The 20,958-nt window shown below is 35.4% G+C and overlaps 1 protein-coding gene across 3 annotated transcripts in view; it reads right to left on the reverse strand.

The window, feature by feature from the left end:
- Window positions 1–500: 500 nt before the first annotated feature.
- Window positions 501–20,958, reverse strand: part of VPS26A (VPS26 retromer complex component A) — a 28,178-nt gene continuing 7,720 nt past the window's right edge. For all 3 annotated transcript variants that reach the window (XM_077778565.1, XM_077778564.1, XM_077778566.1), the window contains exons 2-9: window positions 20,359–20,508; window positions 12,902–12,977; window positions 11,584–11,740; window positions 10,007–10,171; window positions 8,482–8,588; window positions 6,156–6,224; window positions 3,363–3,505; window positions 501–937 (exon numbers count right to left, since the gene is read on the reverse strand). In XM_077778565.1, coding sequence (XP_077634691.1) covers window positions 824–937; window positions 3,363–3,505; window positions 6,156–6,224; window positions 8,482–8,588; window positions 10,007–10,171; window positions 11,584–11,740; window positions 12,902–12,977; window positions 20,359–20,508 — 981 coding nt within the window. In that variant the 3' untranslated portion in view covers window positions 501–823. The remainder of the gene's footprint in view (window positions 938–3,362; window positions 3,506–6,155; window positions 6,225–8,481; window positions 8,589–10,006; window positions 10,172–11,583; window positions 11,741–12,901; window positions 12,978–20,358; window positions 20,509–20,958) is intronic.

Below are 20,958 nucleotides of genomic sequence, written 5' to 3' on the forward strand. Positions count from 1 at the left end.
GGAGAGGAAGAAGGGAGGGAGGAAGGCAGGGGATGGGGAGAAGGGGGGAGACGAACAGAGAGGAAGATAGGAAGGAAAGGAGGGAGGGAGGGCGGGCACTAAAAGAAAGAGAAGGAAGGAAGGAGAGTGCAGGCAAGCAGGCTACGGGGAGATGCCACATAATCTCTTGGGAAGTAAGTTTAACATTCACACCACAGAAGGCTTCAAAGAGGATACAATTCAGGAAGCCAGGGAATAACAGACTAAGAAACACCTACAGTGAAACACTCCATGTTCATTTTCTACGCATGTAGAAACATAAATGTAGTTTTCAAAAATATTGAGATGCCGTGTTTTAAATCTCTGCAGGATGTAATGTCCACATTTTTCTATTTTTATTTAAACACAAAATATTTAATTTTTTGCATGTAGAGAATAAGAGGTAATTATTAGCATGAAAAAGGAGAAAAGTATTTATAATCAACATTACAAAGAAAGCAAAATTACAAATACCAGCCTACTCATGTGAAAATCTTTAATGTTTATATTGATACATATCTGAGTGCTTATCATTAAATCAAAGTGTGCAGTAAAAAGAAAAAAGAAAAAAATGGCAGCTTAAGAAAGTTCCAGTGTTTCAAAGAAAGCGCTGTTTTTAATGTATACACATGAAGAACATTTAGTTGTATCATAAAATAAGTGCAGCACTGTAAGAGAAAGGAAGACTATTATAAATGGAGTTTTGGCCTTTCCCCACCCTACAAGCTGCAACCATCTTTAACCTGCTGAACTTAATCTCAATGGATATAGGAGTTTTTGTTTTTCTTTTTTTCTCCTGTTCAGTTCACATTTCAGGCTGTTCAGCAGATGCCTGGGAGTCTGGTGATTCAAATCGCTGGTGAAAGTTTGTTCTCTGTTTCCTCAATTTTTCAGGAGCTTTTCTCCATAAAATGATCTCCTAGTAAAACAAACACAAGACATCAACAAATTAATATTCTCATATTACGCCTTAAATTTTCACAATGGAAATAATGCCATTTCAATTTTAACTATAACAAAATTAATTTTTTTCCCAACATAAGCTGTTCTCAATGACCTACTTTCTTCTGATTCTAATCTCGGACCACCCCTTCTGCCGACCCTCCCCACCACCACCAGCACCTATGCACACCACCACCACCAATCCAGAGCCCCAAGAGCACAAAGTTCTAGCTATTCCTGCTTTAAAGAATTCATAAAATATGTCCTTTGGTTTGCTATCACTTGCCTTTATCCAAGTTCAAACCTTGTCACTTCACTTAGACACTTAAAAGAGCTTCTGGGTAGATGGCTCTGCCTCCAGTGCCTGAGGCCCCTTTCTAGCTCACCCTTCCAATCACGACCAGATTCATCTAAAACACTGCTTGGATTGCACTTCAGGAGTTCTCAGCACCTCCAGGATCAGTTTCCAACCAGCATTCAAGATCCTTCATAACCTTTATTCAATTTGCAACATTACTCCTTTCCCCCACCAGCCATACTGAGTTAACTCTGCTCCCACGCACTCCAAATAAACTTGCCCTACAGCTTCTCCCACATATTTTTCAAATACTCATTCCTCTCTAACCAACCCATCCTGATATCTCTTTTAAATTCCTTAAATTCAGAAAAATCCCAAAATTATTTGCTTCATAGAATCATGACAGGCTGTTATGTTGGTTACCAAACATCTAAGTGAATGCCCATGGGAAGCAATGTACTTATTCCATAGGGCTACAATATGTAGCAGATTTGGAAACTGTAAAGTTTATATAATCCATCTTGAGTTACAAATTACCTATGTTTAATTATACAGCATTATGGCAGTATCAATGCAAAGGTCTTCTCTCTTCTAAATTATTGTCAAACTATTATTTAAGTTTTCTGTTACTTAACGTAGGGGCACCTGGGTGGCTTAGTTGGTTAAACACAAACTCTTGGTTTCAGCTCAGGTCATGATCTCATAGTTTGAGTTTGAGCCCAACGTCGGGCTCTACACAGACCGTGTGGAGCTTGTTTGGGATTCTCTCTCTGTCCTTCCCCTGCTCACACTGTCTCTCTCTCAAAACAAACAAACAAACGTTAAAAAAATGTTTAAAATTAACATATAATTCTTCTTTTTCTGCACATATGCACTGTGAGGACTCTGAGGACAAAGTATGTATACAAAAAGTAGTTTTTGTATTCTTTACAATACTCAGCACAGAATAATTTTTTTCTTTTTATTTTGAGAGAATACACATGTGCACAAGTGTGCAAGGTGGGGAGGGACAGAGAGAGAGAGAGAATCCCAAGCAGGCTCCATGCTGGCAGCACAGAGCCCAACATGGAGCTCGATCCCACGAACTGAGAGACTATGACCTCAGTGAAAATCAAGAGTCAGAAGTTTAACCGACTGAGCCACCCAGGTGCCCCAGGACAGAATTATTTCTAATTTAGTTCTGAATACTCAACTGACACTCAAATATTTATTAATCTGACNTAGACAGTGCACTCAAGAGCAGGGGAAGGGCAGAAAGAGAGGGAGAAACAGAATCCCAAGCAGGCGTGGCTTGTAGTCACGAACCATGAACCATGGGATCATGACCTGAGACAAAATCAAGAGTCAGAAGTTTAACCGACTGAGCCACCCAGGTGCCCCAGGACAGAATTATTTCTAATTTAGTTCTGAATACTCAACTGACACTCAAATATTTATTAATCTGACTCAGAATACAAAAGACCTTTCCAATCACAATCTTCACTGCAAATTCACCAAAGGATTTTAATTGATCTTCAAATGAGAACAAGTTTTATGATAAACATTTTATATAAAAAAAAAAATTATTAGATTTGGGTCATCTCAGGTACATTTACAACAAAATGGAAACCCAGAATCCGTCAAGTTAATACAATCATTCAAAGTGATAATGGAAATCTACATTTGTTGGTAAAGGAAAGATATTCAAGACACTATTCAGTGAAAAACCAAATTAAAGGAAACACACGTAATATGATCTAAATACACATATACAAATTTGTTTGGAAAACTAATCACAATGGTGGTGGAATTTTTGTTGACCTTTACTTAATTCTATTCTTTACTGCCGGATTTTTTTTTCCCTAACAGTAGGTATTATTTTTATAAAAAAATACAAAATTTTCAAAAGAAAAATAAAAACACTGCCAAATTAGAGCCCATTCTGGGGTCCTGCAGAGTAACAGGGAAGAGAGCTCTCCCAACACTATTCCATTCACACCTACTTCCTTATCAAACTCACAGAAACCCCCACTTGCTCAGTACTATAAAGCATAGAAAAGTGAGTGCTTTCCAGGTGCTTCTAGAATAGCCAGAGAACAAAACGCCAGGATGGGTGGCACCATACCTGCTGCTTGAAGTACCTTCTGTCTTCTTCATCAACAAGGACTAGATTCAAAAAGTACCTTACTGAAAACTTTTTGTTCACATCTCTCATTGTCGGAGTTGGGTCATATCCTGCTAAAAATAATCTTATTGGAATTGATTCACCTGAAAGAAAAACCATTTCCATTTAATTCTAAAGAGCATTACAAAGAACACACTAACACTTTAGCTCTCCATGAGATGACGGCATAACAGAAAACTTTAAACCAGGGTTTTTCAGCCTTGGCACTGCTGACATTTTGGGCCTGATTATCCTCTGTTGTGGGTAAGGGCCTGTGCGCTGTAGGAGGCTAAGCAGCATCCCGCATCTACTCACTAGATGTCAGTGGCATTCCCCAAGTGTGACAATCAAAAATAACTCCAGGCAACAGCAAATGCCCTGGGGCGGGGGTGGGGGGGTGGGGTGGGGGAATGGAAGCAAAAAGACCCAAGATGAGAAACACTGCTCTAGAAGTAGAATGCCTGGATTCAGACACCAGCTCTACAACTTCCTGGCTGTGGGACACTGGCCAAGTCACCTAACCCTTCTGCTTCAGGTTCCTCATCTGTGAAATGTAGAACACCAGTAATACCCATCTTGCAGAGACTCTGTAAGGACCACATGAGTTAATATATGTAAAATGCTCAGAATGGTGCCAGCACATAAGTGCTACTTGAGTAGTTTTGATATTCTTTCATGAAGCTTACCATAATTTCTCACTATGTGTATAATTTCTTTAATATGGATTAACTAATTCATCCAAAACAACAAATGTGTTCAGAATGAGGATTAGTCCGTCATCACCAAAAAGACTGCTATTCAGATTCTCAAGGCTTCTCCTTTCCTAAGTGTAACTATGTGCATATTCTGTTAAGTCTTTTTTATGTAATACTTTTCTTGTGCACATCTATTTCCTGAAAGATATATGATCTACTACTTTACATAAAAATGTGTGGCTGCTGAAATTTTACAAAGTAATGTTGCATTACAGGAGTGCATACATATAGGTTTTGAAGCAACAAAGGCCCGGGCTCGAACTCCAACTCTGCAATACTTAGAGATTGAAGGAAACCAAAGTATGCTACCACAGAATCTACCTCTTTAACATAAACATGATTTTGAGCTTCAGGCAATTTAGAAGCCACAAAAAGCAGAAGAGGCTCCCCATTTTCTGCCTAAAGGCAGGATATAAATTCTCCTTTCAATGAAGATGGCTGAAGAATCCACAAACAAACTTTATTCCATTAGTTTCCACCCATATATTTACCTTCCCACAGTTTGCCTTACCCTTGGAAGCCTAAAACTGCTCTACTTTCCTTTGTCCAGTCACCTCTCCAAATTTATTGTGTTGTTTTTTTTTTAATGTTTTACTTATTTCTGGGAGAGAGGGAGAGACAGTGTGAGCAGGGGAGGGTCAGAGAGAGAGGGAGACACAGAATCTGAAGCAGGCTCCAGGTTCTGAGCTGTCAGCACAGAGCCCGACGTGAGGCTCGAACCCACGAACCGTGAGATCATGCCCTGAGCCGAAGTCGGATGCTTAACTGACTGAGCCACCCAGGCGCCCCAAATTTATTGTCCTTTTGAAGATACTACATAACCTGAAATTTTAAGCCACTGTTAAAAAAAATTTTTTTTTAATGTTTATTTTATTTTTGAAGGACAGTGAGTCAGAGTGCAAACGGGGGAGGGGCAGAGAAAGGGAGACAGATCTGAAGCAGGCTCCAGGCTCCAAGCTGTCAGTACAGAGCCCAACGCAGGGCCTGAACTCATGAACCACGAGATCACGACCTGAGCCAACCAACTAAGCCACCCAGGTGTCCTGCCACTGTTTTGAGCTACTTTTAGTTGAGGTTTCTCTTTTGTGATGTTCACTGCATCCATTAGTAAACTGTTTTTTTTCTTTATTTATCTGTGTCTCTGTTAAAGAGTCCCAGCTGAAAATCTAAAACAGGTAGAGGTAAAGTTCTGCTTTCCCTACATCACCTTTAACAAGTTTTTTAACCACTCTGCATCTCAGTTTCACATGTAGAATAAGGGATACCATCACCTAACATTAGAGCACCTCAGAGCATCACGCCTCATCTATAGTTGGCACTCAGTAAATGATAGCTACTATATGAAGTAATTACTAACAGTGAGAAAAACCCAAAGACATAAATTTAAAATTATAAATCCTGGGGCACCTGGCTGGCTCAGTTGGTGGAACATGTGACTCTTGATCTTGGGAGCTGGTAAGTAAGTTCAATCCCCACGTTGGGTGTAGAGATTACTTTAAGAAGTAAAAAATTAAAAAAAAAAAAAAAAGAGAGATAAATACTGACTTCATTATCTTGGATACTGGAGATAATAATGGAACTGCTAATTTTCTTGGCCAGTGTAAGAACTACAAAGTCCCACAGAAAATCCCACAGAAATTAACGCTCAGTTATACTGTACCTTATATTTAGTGAGTAAAAAAGACATAAACTATTATAACAGAAGACAATCAAAATATTACAAATTCAGACCTATAGAATATATAAATGTCTCTTCTAAATACTAATTTTAAACTTAGTGAAAAACTAAACCTTATTTTGGACTAGGAAATACCATTACAGTCATTCAGTATCTATACAAAGATGATCTTAAAAACAGTATTTTAAGAATCGTTTTAAGAACTCGCAAATACTTCTACACTAAAAACTTTCAAACCAAATACTTTCAAACTACACTTCCATGAACACTATCTGCACTACCTACCACAAAAAGTAGTAAATGGAAAGTATGTTATCTTACCTTTTACTGGTGCACCATCCATTATTTCATACTTAGCAATTGTTTCTGTTTCTGTGGTGGTACTGGGTCCTAGCACAATAATGTAAATGACATTACGTTAAATATTTCCAGAATATAATTTCCAGCCTTATAGTTTCTTATTTTCCAACTACATTATTTGAGTACTAATTTATCTTCCCATTTTGTGAAAATGTTGATCATTCTTTTCTATTTCTCAATGTACATTTAATCTACTTATCACTTAACTGAATGATTCAATCCCTTCTTCCCAAATATATAGTTCAGTAAAAATATTCTTCATAGAGTTCCTTTGATCATTTCTAGTATCTAGCAAAATAGAAACAATACACATCAGAAATACCCACTGACATGCTAGTTTTCTCTGCAACATCCAAACTGTTTTCTTTCATAACATAGAGAAAACATCAAACAGTACTTGACATAGTTCTTTTAAATTTGGGTATTCATCTTCTAAGACATGATTTGATCCCAGACGTTTTTAAAAAGTCAGTGATACGATAAGTGAAAAAAGTGTACCAAAGCATATACTAATCATCCCACTGTTCTATAATACCCATAGTATGCAAAGGCTACACTCTTCCAAATAATGAGTACAGATTACTTTTTATTTAAACTTTTATAGAATCAGACACAATTTTTATAACCAGAAAAAATATGTAAATAATTTCTTTTGAAATAAGAAGGAACACAATGTTTGATTTTAATATCTTTAAATCACTTAAACTTCTGTTAGCAGGTGAAAATGGACATTAAGAAATCACAGATGTTTCTAATTATGACTACAATTATAAATTCTTAAAAAGTGTTGCGTAGGGGCACCTGGGTGGCTCAGGTGGCATCAGCTCAGGTCATGATCTCACAGTTCGTGGGAATGGAGCCCCATGTGGGGTTCTGTGCTGTCAGCACAGAGCCTGCTTGGGGTTCTCGCTCTCCCTTTCTCTGCCTCTCTCCTTCCTGCACACTCGCTCTCTCAAAATAAATAAATAAACTTACAAAAACAAGTGTTGCCTAAAATTATTTTCAGCAAAAATCCAATAAAGGAGATAAATTAAATCTATACACGAATTAAAATTAAAAAGCAGTTATAAATAATTCTGGGGCAACTGGTCAGCCATCTGGAAAAAAACTAAAGTTGGAGCCATACCTCATATCTTAAATCAAGGCAAATTCCAAAGAAATTAAAAATTTTAAACAAAATTCCCAAACTATATTATTTTAGGAGAATCAAGCACAGAAAATTATTTTTAGAACCTCAGTGTGAAAAAAGCCCTGACTACACAAACATCAAAAACTTCTACATGGCAAAAACCGTCATAAGCAAAACAAGCTGGGAAAAGTTTTGCTCTTTTTAATACAGAAAAAAAGAGCTGATTTCCCTAATAGTTTCTACAAATCAGTACGAAAAGACTAATAATAACAGAGATGGAGCAAAGGATATAGACAGGCAGTATACACAGAAAAGAAATAGCTTTTATACACAGGAGAAGATGCTCACCCTTATTCAGAATGAGAAAACTAAAACTACAATGGGGAACCTTCTTCCCTGACCTATCATATCAGCTAAACACTTTATAATGTTGTGTTGGTAAGAACAGAAGGAAAAAGAGGCACTCTTCTATATTCCTTGCTGATAGTACAACCCTTAAAGACAACAAACTGATAATATATACCAAAATCACAATGAATATTCCCTTTGAAATAACAATTCTACTTTTAAGATTATCTTGCACACGTGCAAAATGACATTAAGTCATTTAAGACATTAAGACATTAAGTCATTAAGTAAATGACTGGAAACAACCTGTAGCAGACTCCTTAAATTTTATATATCCATAGAAAGGATAAAGAAGATGAGGAAATATTCTATTCAGTGATATAGAAAGATCTCTAAAATATACTGTTAAGTGAAAAAGCAAAGTATGTGTTGTACATAAACATTTAACTAAAAGCAGGGAGAGGGTATAATATAGAGGCACTTATTGTATATGTAGAAATACCTAGAAGCATTTTAAAATTTATAAACATATGACCTATGAGTAGCTGAAATACACAAACAGGACACTTTTTATTGTATAGTCTTTTACACTCTATTTTTGAAACATGTGAATTTATAACCTACTAATTTTGATGCTTTTAAAAATATTTATAAAAATTAATTTCTAAAAAGCATAAATATGAAGCATAAAAATTAAGTATCAAAATTTGTATCCAATGTGTGTATTTACTGTGTTTAAACAATATTTTGAGATTTTTTAAAATTTCAACTAAAACAGGAATTTTAATTCAAATATTCCTTTTGACTTACCAATTCCCGTGATCTCTTTTTTGATCAGTTGCAACTCCATATGTTGGATTTTTATTCTTACTAATAAAAAGTAAATTTTCCCGACAATCACATCCTTTAAATGATACCTTTGGAAAAAGAATAAACCACATTTACTACATATCAGTTTAAAAAATAAACAAAAAGAGTGAAATATGTCCTGAAAGGCTTTAGTAGACATCTTTAGGACAGTAACTATTTCAGCTGGGCTCTGTGCTGGGCTCTGTGCTGTCAGCTCAGAGCCTGGAGGCTGCTTCCAATTCTAATTTCCTCTATCTCTGCCCCTCCCCCACTCACATCTGTCTCTCAAAAAATAAACACCAAAAAAAAGGGAATCAAGCTTTTACTTGACCATCAATATACCTCAAAGGAAGAATTAGTCTGATTAACTGCAGGTCCTTTACTGAGAGGTTAGTTTCCAAAGAACTTAAGCACAAAAAATTAACATTTTCAGGCTTGTAATATTTAATTGGTGTATAATGATGTTTCTGAACATCAAAACCCTACATAAGAGTTTAGTGTCATTACTCTAAGTGCCAGAATAGTGCAGCTAACAAACAACTTGTCTACAAAGACAGACTCCACCGGTTGAGTTTGTTGCTGTGATATCTAGCCATCAAAGACCTTTTCCAAGGACTCTGAAGTGATACTGAAGTGATGTAATAAATCTGGAAATTACTACAATACCCAGAGGGCTTCTTAACCTTCTCTCAAGCCTGGATCAAAATAATTTCTCAAGAGTTGATCAGTGTAATTATGTCAGCCTGAAGGGAGGCTTCCAGTGACAAGCTTATAGGTCCTAAACAATTTGATAATTTTATTAATAATACGATTCAAGACCCTGAAGGCATATTTATATCACATTTTTAGTGACATACACTGGGGAGTGACAACTAACAAAAGCCATTTAACAGAAGAATACATAGGAAGGAGATAAAAGTATACATCCATTTCTTCAACAAATAAACTTTAGTGTAAAAAACCCCAGAAATTAAAAGAAATCTAAGAGTAAAACCACCAAACGCAATGTGTTTGGATGCACTGGATTTGAACAAATCTTGTGTGGATACTTATTTGAACAAACCATGTGGGGAGAAATATTTTTATGAGACAACCAGAGGAATGTGAACACTGACTGGATATGCATGGATATTAGGAAACTAATAATATTTTAGATATAACAGTATTACAGTTCTATTAAAAATGATTCATAATTTTTATGGATGAAGTTCCATGTCTGTAATTAGCTTCAATATAATCTATGGGGAGCGTGAGAGCTGGATACAAATAAAATAGACCTGACCATGTGTTCATGACTGCTGGCACTGGGCAGTGGGTTCCTGAGGATTTACCATACTGTTCATTGGCTTTGGTCTATGCTTGAATTGTTCCTTAATAAAGTTTCAAAGGGCATTAAACAATAAAACAGGAGTCCATTTCTGTAAAAATACAACATTTTATTAATTTTCCCTGAACATTTAAGTTATCTGTTGTTAAAGGTACTTACTTTGATTTATTATATTCAAATTCTATGTGTAGACAATCTTCAATGCCCACTTCCATCTTAATAGAGTTGTTAACATCAGGGTATGTGGCAAGCTGGTGAACAATAAGGTCATATTCTTTTACCAAGTCTGTGAGTCTTCTTACTATTGTTACTTTAAGAAAATACCTACAAAGTTAACGGAGAGGGCAAGTTAAAACTCCTACTATAAATTTCAGTGTCTTCACATGAAACGATGCTCAGCATCCCTCCTTATCAGGGAAATACAAATCAAAACCACACTGAGATACCACCTCACGCCAGTCAGAGTGGCTAAAATGAGCAAATCAGAGAACTCTAGATGCTGGCGAGGATGTGGAGAAACGGGCACCCTCCTACACTGTTGGTGGGAATGTAAACTGGTACAGCCCCTCTGGAAAACAGTGTGGAGGTTCCTCAGGAAACTAACAATAGAACTCCCCTATGACCCAGCAATAGCACTGCTAGGAATTTACCCAAGGGATACAGAAATGCTGATGCATAGGAGCACATGTACCCCAATGTTCATAGCAGCACTCTCCACAATAGCTAAAACATGGAAAGAGCCTAAGTGTCCATCAACGGACGAATGGATCAAGAAGATGTGGTTTATCTATACCATGGAATACTACACGGCAATGAGAAACAATGAAATCTGGCCATGTGTAGCAACATGGATGGACCTTGAGGGTGTTATGCTGAGCGAAATAAGTCAGGCAGAGAAGGACAAATATCATATGTTTGCACGTATAGGAGGATTAGGAGGAACTTAACTGAGGAACAAGGGGGAGAAGAAGGGGGGAAATGGTGGGGGAAAGGGAGAGAGGCAAACCATGAGAGACTCTTGAATGCTGACAAAAACTGAGAACTGATGGATGTGGGGGGGAGGGGGGATGGGCATGGAGGAGGGCACTAGTGGGGATGAGCACTGGGTGTTATGTGGAAACTAATTTGACAATAAACTATTTGTAAAAAAAAAATAAAAATAAAAAAAAAATAAAAATAAATTTCAGTGTCTTAAATAAGCAAACATTAACTGCAACTCAGCTTTCCTCCTTGCTGATCCTTTGAGGTCAACTTACTTCATTCACAAGTTCTAATTTTTAAATGCCCCCACCATCAAAAAAATACAAAGAACAATTTTAAGAATAGTGTACCTACTTTTTTAAATGCATTTGAAGTGTTATCTATGGTCACACCTACTTGGGGAAGTCTCTCTTGATCACTTCTTACCCATATACTAAATGAGATTTGTTGGGAAACTAATAGATTTTGAGGTAATTCTGTTTATAAGACAAAGGAAGTACCTAGGGCATGATTCATACAAAGGAAGTATATGACTAAAACAAACTTCTCATGATGGGGTTCTCTAAATCTATGATAGAAGGCTATTGTTACCTCAGATGAGCATTAGCTAGACAAAACAAAATACTTGGCAGAATTCCTAAAACTCTGAAGGCTTTCAGTCCAGAATTATAAACAGAAGTTTTAATAAGTCATTCAACAGTAGCCATTACCTTCTGGTTTTGATACCATCTACAGTCACTGATACACATTCATACCTCAAGCGGACATTGGCACCGATGTAAGATTCATATGGCTTTTCAACTTGCATAAATTCAAAATCATAACTTCTGCTCTGAGTCAATTCTCCAGGCAAGGCTAGTTCTTTCACTAGGTTTACAAATTCGTGAGTGTTACTCTTGTCATTGAAAAGTTCTAAGAAATTTCAAAAAGCAAAAAAAAAAAAAAAAAACCCAATTACATTTAATACCTATTTCATTAAAACTCAAACTTCTACCTCTAAAGCAAATCACTTTTACCAAAATAATCAATTGGATTTGTCTCTAACACACTAGAGCTCTGATATAAATTCCATTATTCCCCTCATTATGCTCCACCTAGGCATAAAAAAATTCAAGCAGCACAGCACAATGAAAATTCCTATTATTAAAAACATATTCATTCCTTTAATGTAGTTAGAGTTTGCCCAATATGAAGCTGTTTTAACAGACACACTTCCAGCAATTATTTGAACTTCCTCCCTTCAAGGCAAAAAGCATTTATTGTTTTGCTTTAGTTAGGCAAATATATTACCTTGATAAAATTATAATATACAAACATAAAAACTTATCAACTATTAGTGAATTACTAAAATTTGCCCCCTCAAGTATAATCTCATCTGGAATAGATATGTAAACAGTATCTACCCATTCCAATTTTGATACTTTAAAAATGTACAGTAAGACTTAGAAAGCTAGATTTAAAACCTAGCTATGTATACTGTATTAGAAAGACCCATTTTCTTTTCTCTATTCTGAATCTGCAGTAGCAAAAGATTCATACAGTTTAGCTTCTACTAAATCAAGAATGCTTCTCAAATACATATATGGAAATATTTATGAAAGCTGATATAAGTCAAGAAGAAATTACACCCCTCCTTTCCACATGGAATCTTCTGACAGGTGAGACTGGCTACTGGCACACATTAGGTTAGGAAGACAAATGGCACGGGTAATTAGAAAGTGAAGGATGAAGATGACACTGATAATTGTAAACCTGGTGAAAGATGTAGGCAGATGGAAATTTCAGTGAGTCAACTCATTTTACTTGAATTATTTTTTCAAGGCGGGTAGCTTACATAACTCCTTTCATTTTTAGTAATTAAGTTTAATAACAAACAAAGGCAGGTTGAGTCAAATATCATTTAATACAATTCAAAGAAACCTGTTTTAATGTTTATAAATCTTTTATTATGCAAAATCGATTCCTTCCTTCTACAAAGCTAAACTCTAATTCAAGTATTTAAGTGCCAGATCCAACCCTCTTCAAACTCAGTTATCATTAAAAAAAAAAAAGTAATACTATTTTAAAACTCACCAATTTGACCTACAAATTCAATTCTAATTCCTTGGTGCTCTAGCCTCTTTCCAGGTTGCTTAAAGGCTAGGTTTACCTGCCAAAACATGAAATTATAAAAGATGTTAACAATCCTTTGAGTGGGCTTACTAATAGATTCCTTCCAGATGAATGCAATATATAAATCTTTCAGGTATTCATTTCTAAAGTTTGAAACACCACCACACACCTAGATTATGATGACGTTATAGCACTAGAGAAGGTAGAATTTATACAATCACTTATACGTACACTTGTAAGCACCTGCTTTGTTAGGAAGGAATCCTTTATAAGCTGGAGAACTATACTCAAATCAAAAAAAGGGAAAACTTTCAACTATTCAAATACATTTTCTAGTCAAATAGTTAAACAATTCTACACAATAGCACTTTAATGTAAGGTAGTCACTAATTCCAAGAATTTACTTAAAAGCTCATTTTCAGCTCTTCATAACCAAAAATATATTGTTATAATTCCTAACCTTAAAAGCCATGATTATTGCTCCTGAATCTGCTACTCACCCTAAAAACAGAATTTCTAAAGATTTAAATTTTGAGTATGATTTATCTTACATATTTTTGAAGTAAAATATATAGTCTTTAAATCCCTAAATTCACATCTGCCAAATGGAGACCTTAATTTTATAAATTTTTAATGTGAATTGACAAAATATCTGTAAAGTACATACATATTAAGAAAATTTTTTTCCAAACATTTAAGGTCTAGCTAACACATAAAAAACATACTTCCAGATGTATTCTTTACTATAAAAACTATTAACATGACTCCTAAAAAAGCTTTTTAAGTAATGCTTCTCAAAAGATATAGTAATCAAAGGCCAATAAAAGCAGAGGTCCAATTACTTCTGTTTGAAAACTATATTAACTAAAATAGTCACTTTTCTATATCTTCTGTATATGTAACCAGAATGAGTTAGTAACTTGCCTTCAAATTAATATCTCAGAGAAAGAATAATTAAACAAATTGTGGTACATCATATGATGGAATATTATTAAAGTTTAAAAATAATAAGATCAAAGAATTTTTAATGATGTGGGAAGATGTGCATGATATGTTACATGAAGGAAGCATGGTCAAATTGTATACAAGCATAATGCCAATTATAGTTTTTAAACTACACAAAAGAAATACTCTTAACACCAGTTACTTCTGGAATGTATGAGTAATTTTGTTTTCTTCTTTGTATTTTTCAAGATTTTTGTTGTTCTTTTACAATAGACAAAAAATACCTTCAAAGTCAGAAAAATACTTCTTAAAGGAAAAACAAAATAGTACTTACAGGCTCCACATACACTAACAAGTTGAATTTTAGGTTTGAACCACAAATAAAACAAGCGTAACTTCCAGCTGATTCACAAGCCAGGCAGTAATTAGAGCTATTCTCTAATTTATACACAAAAGAATAATATACTTTTTAAAATGTCTATTTGGCAACAGTTTTGGGGAATGTCTTCATTTGAACATGGCTGTGTCTGGTATTTTTTAAATGTACAGATCTTCAAAAATCATTCTGAAACCATACTATTAAGGTAGAAATGCAAAGTTATTTCATTTTCCTACCAAATTGCCTAAACTCTGAAATTGTCCTTGGTCTCCGAATGATGTCAAAACCAGTTGCTTTTTAAGCCTAATGCAAGATATTCTGGAATCTAAAGGATCCCAGAGTTAGTAGGCGTTATTAAGCATACTTAAAAGCTGTTCTAAAAGGGAGCATAGAAACATAAACTATGATAGTGAACTGGGTTAAAAGTGTTTAATACTAACTGTTACACTTTTGTAACTTTTATTATAATTTCAAATTTACAAAATAGTTCTAATAACAGCACAAGGAAGTTCCACGTAACGTTTATTCAAATTCATCATGTTTATATTCTGTCCCATATGATTTATCATCTTTTCTCTATATACACATGTGCATGCATACATACACAACTTTTTTCCCCTCACAGTTGAGAATAATTTGGAAGCATCATGCTCCTGTATAATGTCTTACGTAATCACAGTGCAATTATCAAAATCAGGAAAGTTAAAATTCCACAGTTTATATTCAAATTCTAACTGTCCAATAATGTACTTTATATACTTTTTTCCTTCTGTCCAGAATCATATGTTACATATGTAGTTATGTCTTTAAGTCTCCTTTAATCTCAAACATTCCTCAGTCATTGCCTTTCTTGATCTTGATGTTTTTAAGAATATAGGTCACTTGCTTTGTAGACTGTCCCTCAATTTGGGTTTGTTTGGTGTTTTACCACAATTAGACTCAGCTTATGCATTCTTGCCAAGAATATCACAGAAAATGAAGTTGGATCCTTCTCAGTGTATCTGATTAGGAAGTACATGATGCCAATTGGTGATGTTAACTTTGATCATTTGGTCAAGGTGATCCACCAGGTTTCTCCAATTTGAAGTTACTATTTTTCCCCTTTGCTATTAACAAGTAATTTGACATATGTGAGACTATGTGTATATGTGTAAAAGGCCATGAAAACAAAACATAGGAAAAAAATCCATACACAAAACATACTCAGGGGCACCTGGGTGGCTCAGTCAGTTAAGCGTCTGACTCTTAATTTCGGCTCAGGTCATGACCTCACAGTCTGTGAGTTCAAGCCCCTTGTTGGGCTCTGCTCTGACAGTGCAGGGCCTGCTTTGGATTCTCTCACTCCTCTCTCTCTGCCCCTCTTCCCCCTCATACGTTCTCTCTTCTCTCTCTCAAAATAAATAAATGTAAAAAAAAAAAAAAAGACATTCATTGTTCGAACAGACCAATATCAAAGCTCATTCTTCAGCATATAATATTCCACAGATGTCTCAAATAACACTGTCTTCAGGAGCTAAGGTAAGGGGTGATTTTCATCTACACTGTGTTTAAGACAAACATGTATCAATTTCCACACCATTTATAGTATCATTTACAGAGAATTACCAAGATATCTGTACCTTGTTGTTGCTGGATATTGTGGCTTCCCAAAATAATTTCAACTGCTGTCAGAAGAATAAAGTCCATGTTCTTGAAAGTACTTCAGTAGTATTCTTTGTTTAAAAAATTAAACTATAAAGCCCTTAATCTCAGAATAAACCTCTCTATTCACTTTTGTAACAAGGAATTCAGAATTCACTATGGCTGGCGTGGCATTGGTAACACCATTTCAAGACAATTTACTTATCACTGACCAATCTAAAAGAATGTTAAGGAATTATACTTATGAATCCACCGAAAACATACCCAGAAAAATTACTATCAAATTTTTCACAATTCACAATTTTTCACCGTTATTGTACCTAATAATTTAATTAAATTAATAATAAACAATAATTAAACAATCAGCAAGACTCTCTCAAAATTATTCAGAAGGCCTAGTGATACAAGTTGTATTTAATTTTATTTATTTACTTTTTAAAAATTGTTTATTTTTAAGAGTGTGCGTGCATGCAAGCAGGGGAGGGGCAAAGAGAGGGGGCAGAGGATCCAAAGTGGGCTCTGGGCTGACAGCAGATAACCTGATGCGGGGCTCAAACTCACAAACTGAGATCATGACCTGAGTCGAAACTGGAAACTTAACCAACTGAGCACCCGTTCTCTCTCTCAAAATAAATAAACTTAAAAAAAAAAAAGTGAATACAATTCAGAGAACAGGAGAAAATATTTGTGAAACATAACTGACAATGGACTTGTATCAAGCATATAAAAAGAACTCCTGTAACTCAATAAAAAGACAATCCAGTAAAAAGCAGTCAAAGGATATGAACAGACTTTTCTCCAAAGCTATACAAACGGCAATAAGCACATGAAAAGATGTTCAGTATTAGCGATTAAGGAAATGCAAACCAAAACCATGATGAGATACCACTTCAAACCCACTATGATGGCCACAATAAAAAATACAGACAATATTAAGTATGCCAAAATAGTAAAGAAACTGAACCCTCATACACTGCTGGAAAGATTGCTTTGGAAAAGATTGGCAGTTCCTCCAAAAACTGACTAAGCAATTCTACTCCTACGTATGTACACCCAAGAGAAATGAAAACATATATTCACACAAAAACTTGTACACAAATGTACAGCATTATTCATAATAGCCAAAAAGGAGAAACCCAAATGTCCTCAATTAATGAACTAGATAAAGGAAATGTGGTATATCCCTCCATATTCCACATGGATATATATTGGAATATTAGCTAACCATAAAAAATGATGTTTTGATACATGCTACATGAACAAACCTTGCAAACATTGTGCTAAAAGAAATAAGGCTGACACGAAAGGACAAATTTTGTATGCTCACCTTTAAGGAATAACTAGAGGGGCGCCTGGATGGCTCAGTCAGTTGAATGTCTGACTTCAGTTCAGGTCATAATCTTGCAGTTTTTGAGTTTGCACCCCACATCGGGCTTGCTCAGTGCATAGACCACTCTGAATCATCTGTCCCCCACCCCCTGTCCCTCCCTCCCTCATGTTCTCTCAAAAATAAACAAAACATTTAAAAAAAAAAAAGAACTAGAACAGGCGAATTTGCATATTATGAAGTTAAAGAAGCCAATCTGAAAAGGCTAGATACGGTTTGATTCCAACGACATGACATTCTGCAAAAAGCAAAACTATGGAGATAATAAAAAGGTCAGTGGTTTAGGGGGCAGGACGGAGAAGATTAACAGGCAGAACAATCGGGGGGCAGGACAGGGGAGATGACTAGGTAGAACAAAGAAAGTATTTTTCAGGCAATGAAACTACAGTGTATGATATTATAATGATGGATATATGCCATTAAACATTTGTCCAAACCCACAAAACAACAACACTAAGAGTGAACCCTCAGGTAAACTATGGACTTTGAGTGATTATGATGTGTCAATGTAGGCCTGTCCTTGGTAAAAATGAGGCCACTCTGGTGAGTGATGTTGATGAGAGAGGCTATACATGTATTGGGGCAAGAGCTATACAGGAAATATCTGTACTTCCCCCTGAATTTTCCTGTAAATCTAAAACTGCTTTAAAAAAATAATTCTTAAAAAAAAAGATCTGGGGAAAAAAAAAAAGTATGCAGACAGAAATTCACATGTCAGGAATACCATAAAAGGAATTTATTCTTACTTTGGATGGGATGTCAGACCTCTTAGAACTTCAAAATTACATCTAATGTAGGAAGGATTTTTATGCAGAGACCCTACAATGTAAAGCCAAGTCTGGAAACCAATTATTCAGTCCAGTGTCCTTAATTTTAAGATGAAATCTATAAAGTTAAATGACTGCCCGGAATTACCTACAAAGACTGTTAAAGTCAAGGCTAGATCTTCCAACTCTAACCCAACAATCTTTTTTATTATATTCAGATATTTCAGAAAGCCTAGATTTGTTCTTAGTGAACATGCTAGGTCACAGATAATCCATGTTTGTTTTCTTCTTTTTGAGCTTTCTTTTCAAAATACTCATAAATCAGGGGCACCTGGGCGGCTCAGTCAGTTAAGCGTCCGACTTCGGCTCAGGTCAGATCTCATGGTTCGTGGGTTCAAGCCCCGCGTCAGGCTCTGTGCTGACAGCTCAGAGCCTGGAGCCTGTTTCGGATTCTGTGTCTCCCTCTCTCTCTGCCCCTCCCCCACTCATGCTCTGTCTCTTTCTGTCTCAAAAATAAATAGACAATAAAAAAAAAATTTAAAAAAAGAACAATCTCTCCAACTTCTTAAAAAAAATACTCATAAATCAACCATTTAATAACCTATTCTAAAGGTATGCCAGGAATCAATATTAACAGCAGTTACATTTGCAAAGTAGATAAAAAGAGAAAACCAAACATCATGTACCCCCCCCCACATACACACCCAAAACCACTACCACATATACTCTTGGCAATAGAATTGAACTTGTGTCTGATCAAGTCTCTAGATCCAGCTACCAATTTACAGGCAATAACTCTATCATGAGTATCCAATCACAGAGAACTCTGCAGTTCAAGTGTCCCAAGCTCTTCAAAATATAAAGAAAAAACAGGCATGAAAAGGGAACCAGAGATTGAAGGAGATTTAAAAGCTGTATCAGTCTTTTTAAAAGAATAGGACTAAACAATTAAGAAACACAAGGAACTTTATTATTATTATTATAAAAGGCAGCATGGTGGCTGGCTTCTTTTGAGAAGAGACTACGACCGACTGAGATGGGACATAGGAGCAACTGGTAAAGTTCTCCTTTTTGACTTCAATGGTAATGACAAGAAAATATACCTTATCATTATTTATTTGTTTTGTGGTTTTCTGTGTTTTATTTTACAATAAAAAGGTTAAAAGTGAAAAATCTCAGGTCAATAAATAATCAGATTCCAGACACAATATCTTTTGAGCAACAGAAAACATTTATCTATAAAAGGTTTATCATTTTTAAAAATGTAATCTATAGTTATTGATTAGGTCTACATATGATCTCTAGCAATTCTAAAAATATAATTTGAAGGCCCACTGGTTTTTAAAAATCACACGTAAGTAGCTTTATTACCTTAAATATGCCCCTCTTCCTTTATTTGTCCTATAAACATCAGCCATGAACTAATTGGCACAGATGACACAGGATTACGTTAAACCAGACAATAAACGTTCCCTTCTAGACTTAAACAAAAATTATGATCTATGGGTATCAATCATATTCGCTAAAGTGTAAGATTATTCTTCTACATTGCTTGATAAGGAAAAGGGGGAAAAGTGAAACCTTACAGAAGGTATCATACATGTATCTGACTATGCATAGATACATTCCAAATGTACATTAAATCCTCTACAGAGCACCAAGAAATGAGATCAACAGACATAACGGTAGTAGTGCAGAGAGATAAGCTAGAAAGAATGAGAAAGAAATTTTTAGAAAGGTGTACTAAAGAATTATTCCCAATCTCTACAACTCAACTTAAAGTAAGGAGAAACAAACTTTTGAGTGGATCACAGCCCCACTGAAGAAACTAAAGCAAAACAGATGCATAGTCACAAACATAAAATTCTGCATACAATTTTAGACTCTGCCCCTATAATCCTACCAGTTTAAGAATCTTTCCTCGTATGGGAGCCTAGGTGGCTCAGTCAGTTAAGTGTCTGACTCTTGACTTCAGCTCAGGTCATGAACTCACAGTTTCGTGAGCTTGAGCTCCAAGTCAGGCTCAGCACTAATAGTGTGGAGCCTGCTTGGGATTCTCTCTCTCCCTTTCTCTACCCCTCCCCCCATTCTCTCTCTCTCAAAATAAATAAATAAACTTAAAAAGATAAAAAAGGATTTTTCCTGTAAATACTCTAATGGAATCAAGGATTTTAACTGACCTTCCAAAACAACCGTCCATCTCTAACAAAATCACTCAAATTTAGAAACAGCACAGACAACTTTGATGATGAATTCTAATCTCCTACAACTAGGTAGTTCTCCCAAACAAAAGATTTACCTTTCCTGAAACAGATTCTCCATCATAGAAAAGATAGTGTTTTTCTACTTTGCCATCCTCAGTTTTCATCTCGGCCATTTTCCTGGTTTCCCCATCATTAAGGATAACATCGATCTCACAAATGGGTCCAAAAAAGCCTCCAAGAAAACTCTGAAATGAAAGGAAAATGCTCATAATTAAGTGTTGTTAGACGGTACATTTTGTAATTCAAATATAAATTACCTATGACCTACAGTTAAACAGCCTTCAAACCTGCAAGTACAACAAAGAAATAAGAACTTAAATTCCATATCAAAACTAAACAAATTTAGGAGTGCCCTAGCTGGGTCAGTTGGAAGACCGTGCAACTCTTGATATTGAGGTTGTAAGCTTGGGCCCCACATTGCATATAGAGATCACTTAAAAATAAAATCCTAGAAAAAAAATAAACAAATTTAGTATAACAATGCACATACAGCTAATATTGTACTATACATTAAAATCTGTTAAGAGGACAAATTTATATTGTATGTTTTTTACCACAATTTCTTAAAAGACAAAAAGAAAGCTAAAATTTAAACATGCTATAATTTCAATCATTGCCATAGTTAACCACTATAA

The sequence above is a fragment of the Crocuta crocuta genome, unplaced genomic scaffold (assembly GCF_008692635.1).
Source record: "Crocuta crocuta isolate KB4526 unplaced genomic scaffold, BGI_CrCroc_1.0 scaffold167, whole genome shotgun sequence".
Taxonomy (NCBI): domain Eukaryota; kingdom Metazoa; phylum Chordata; class Mammalia; order Carnivora; family Hyaenidae; genus Crocuta; species Crocuta crocuta.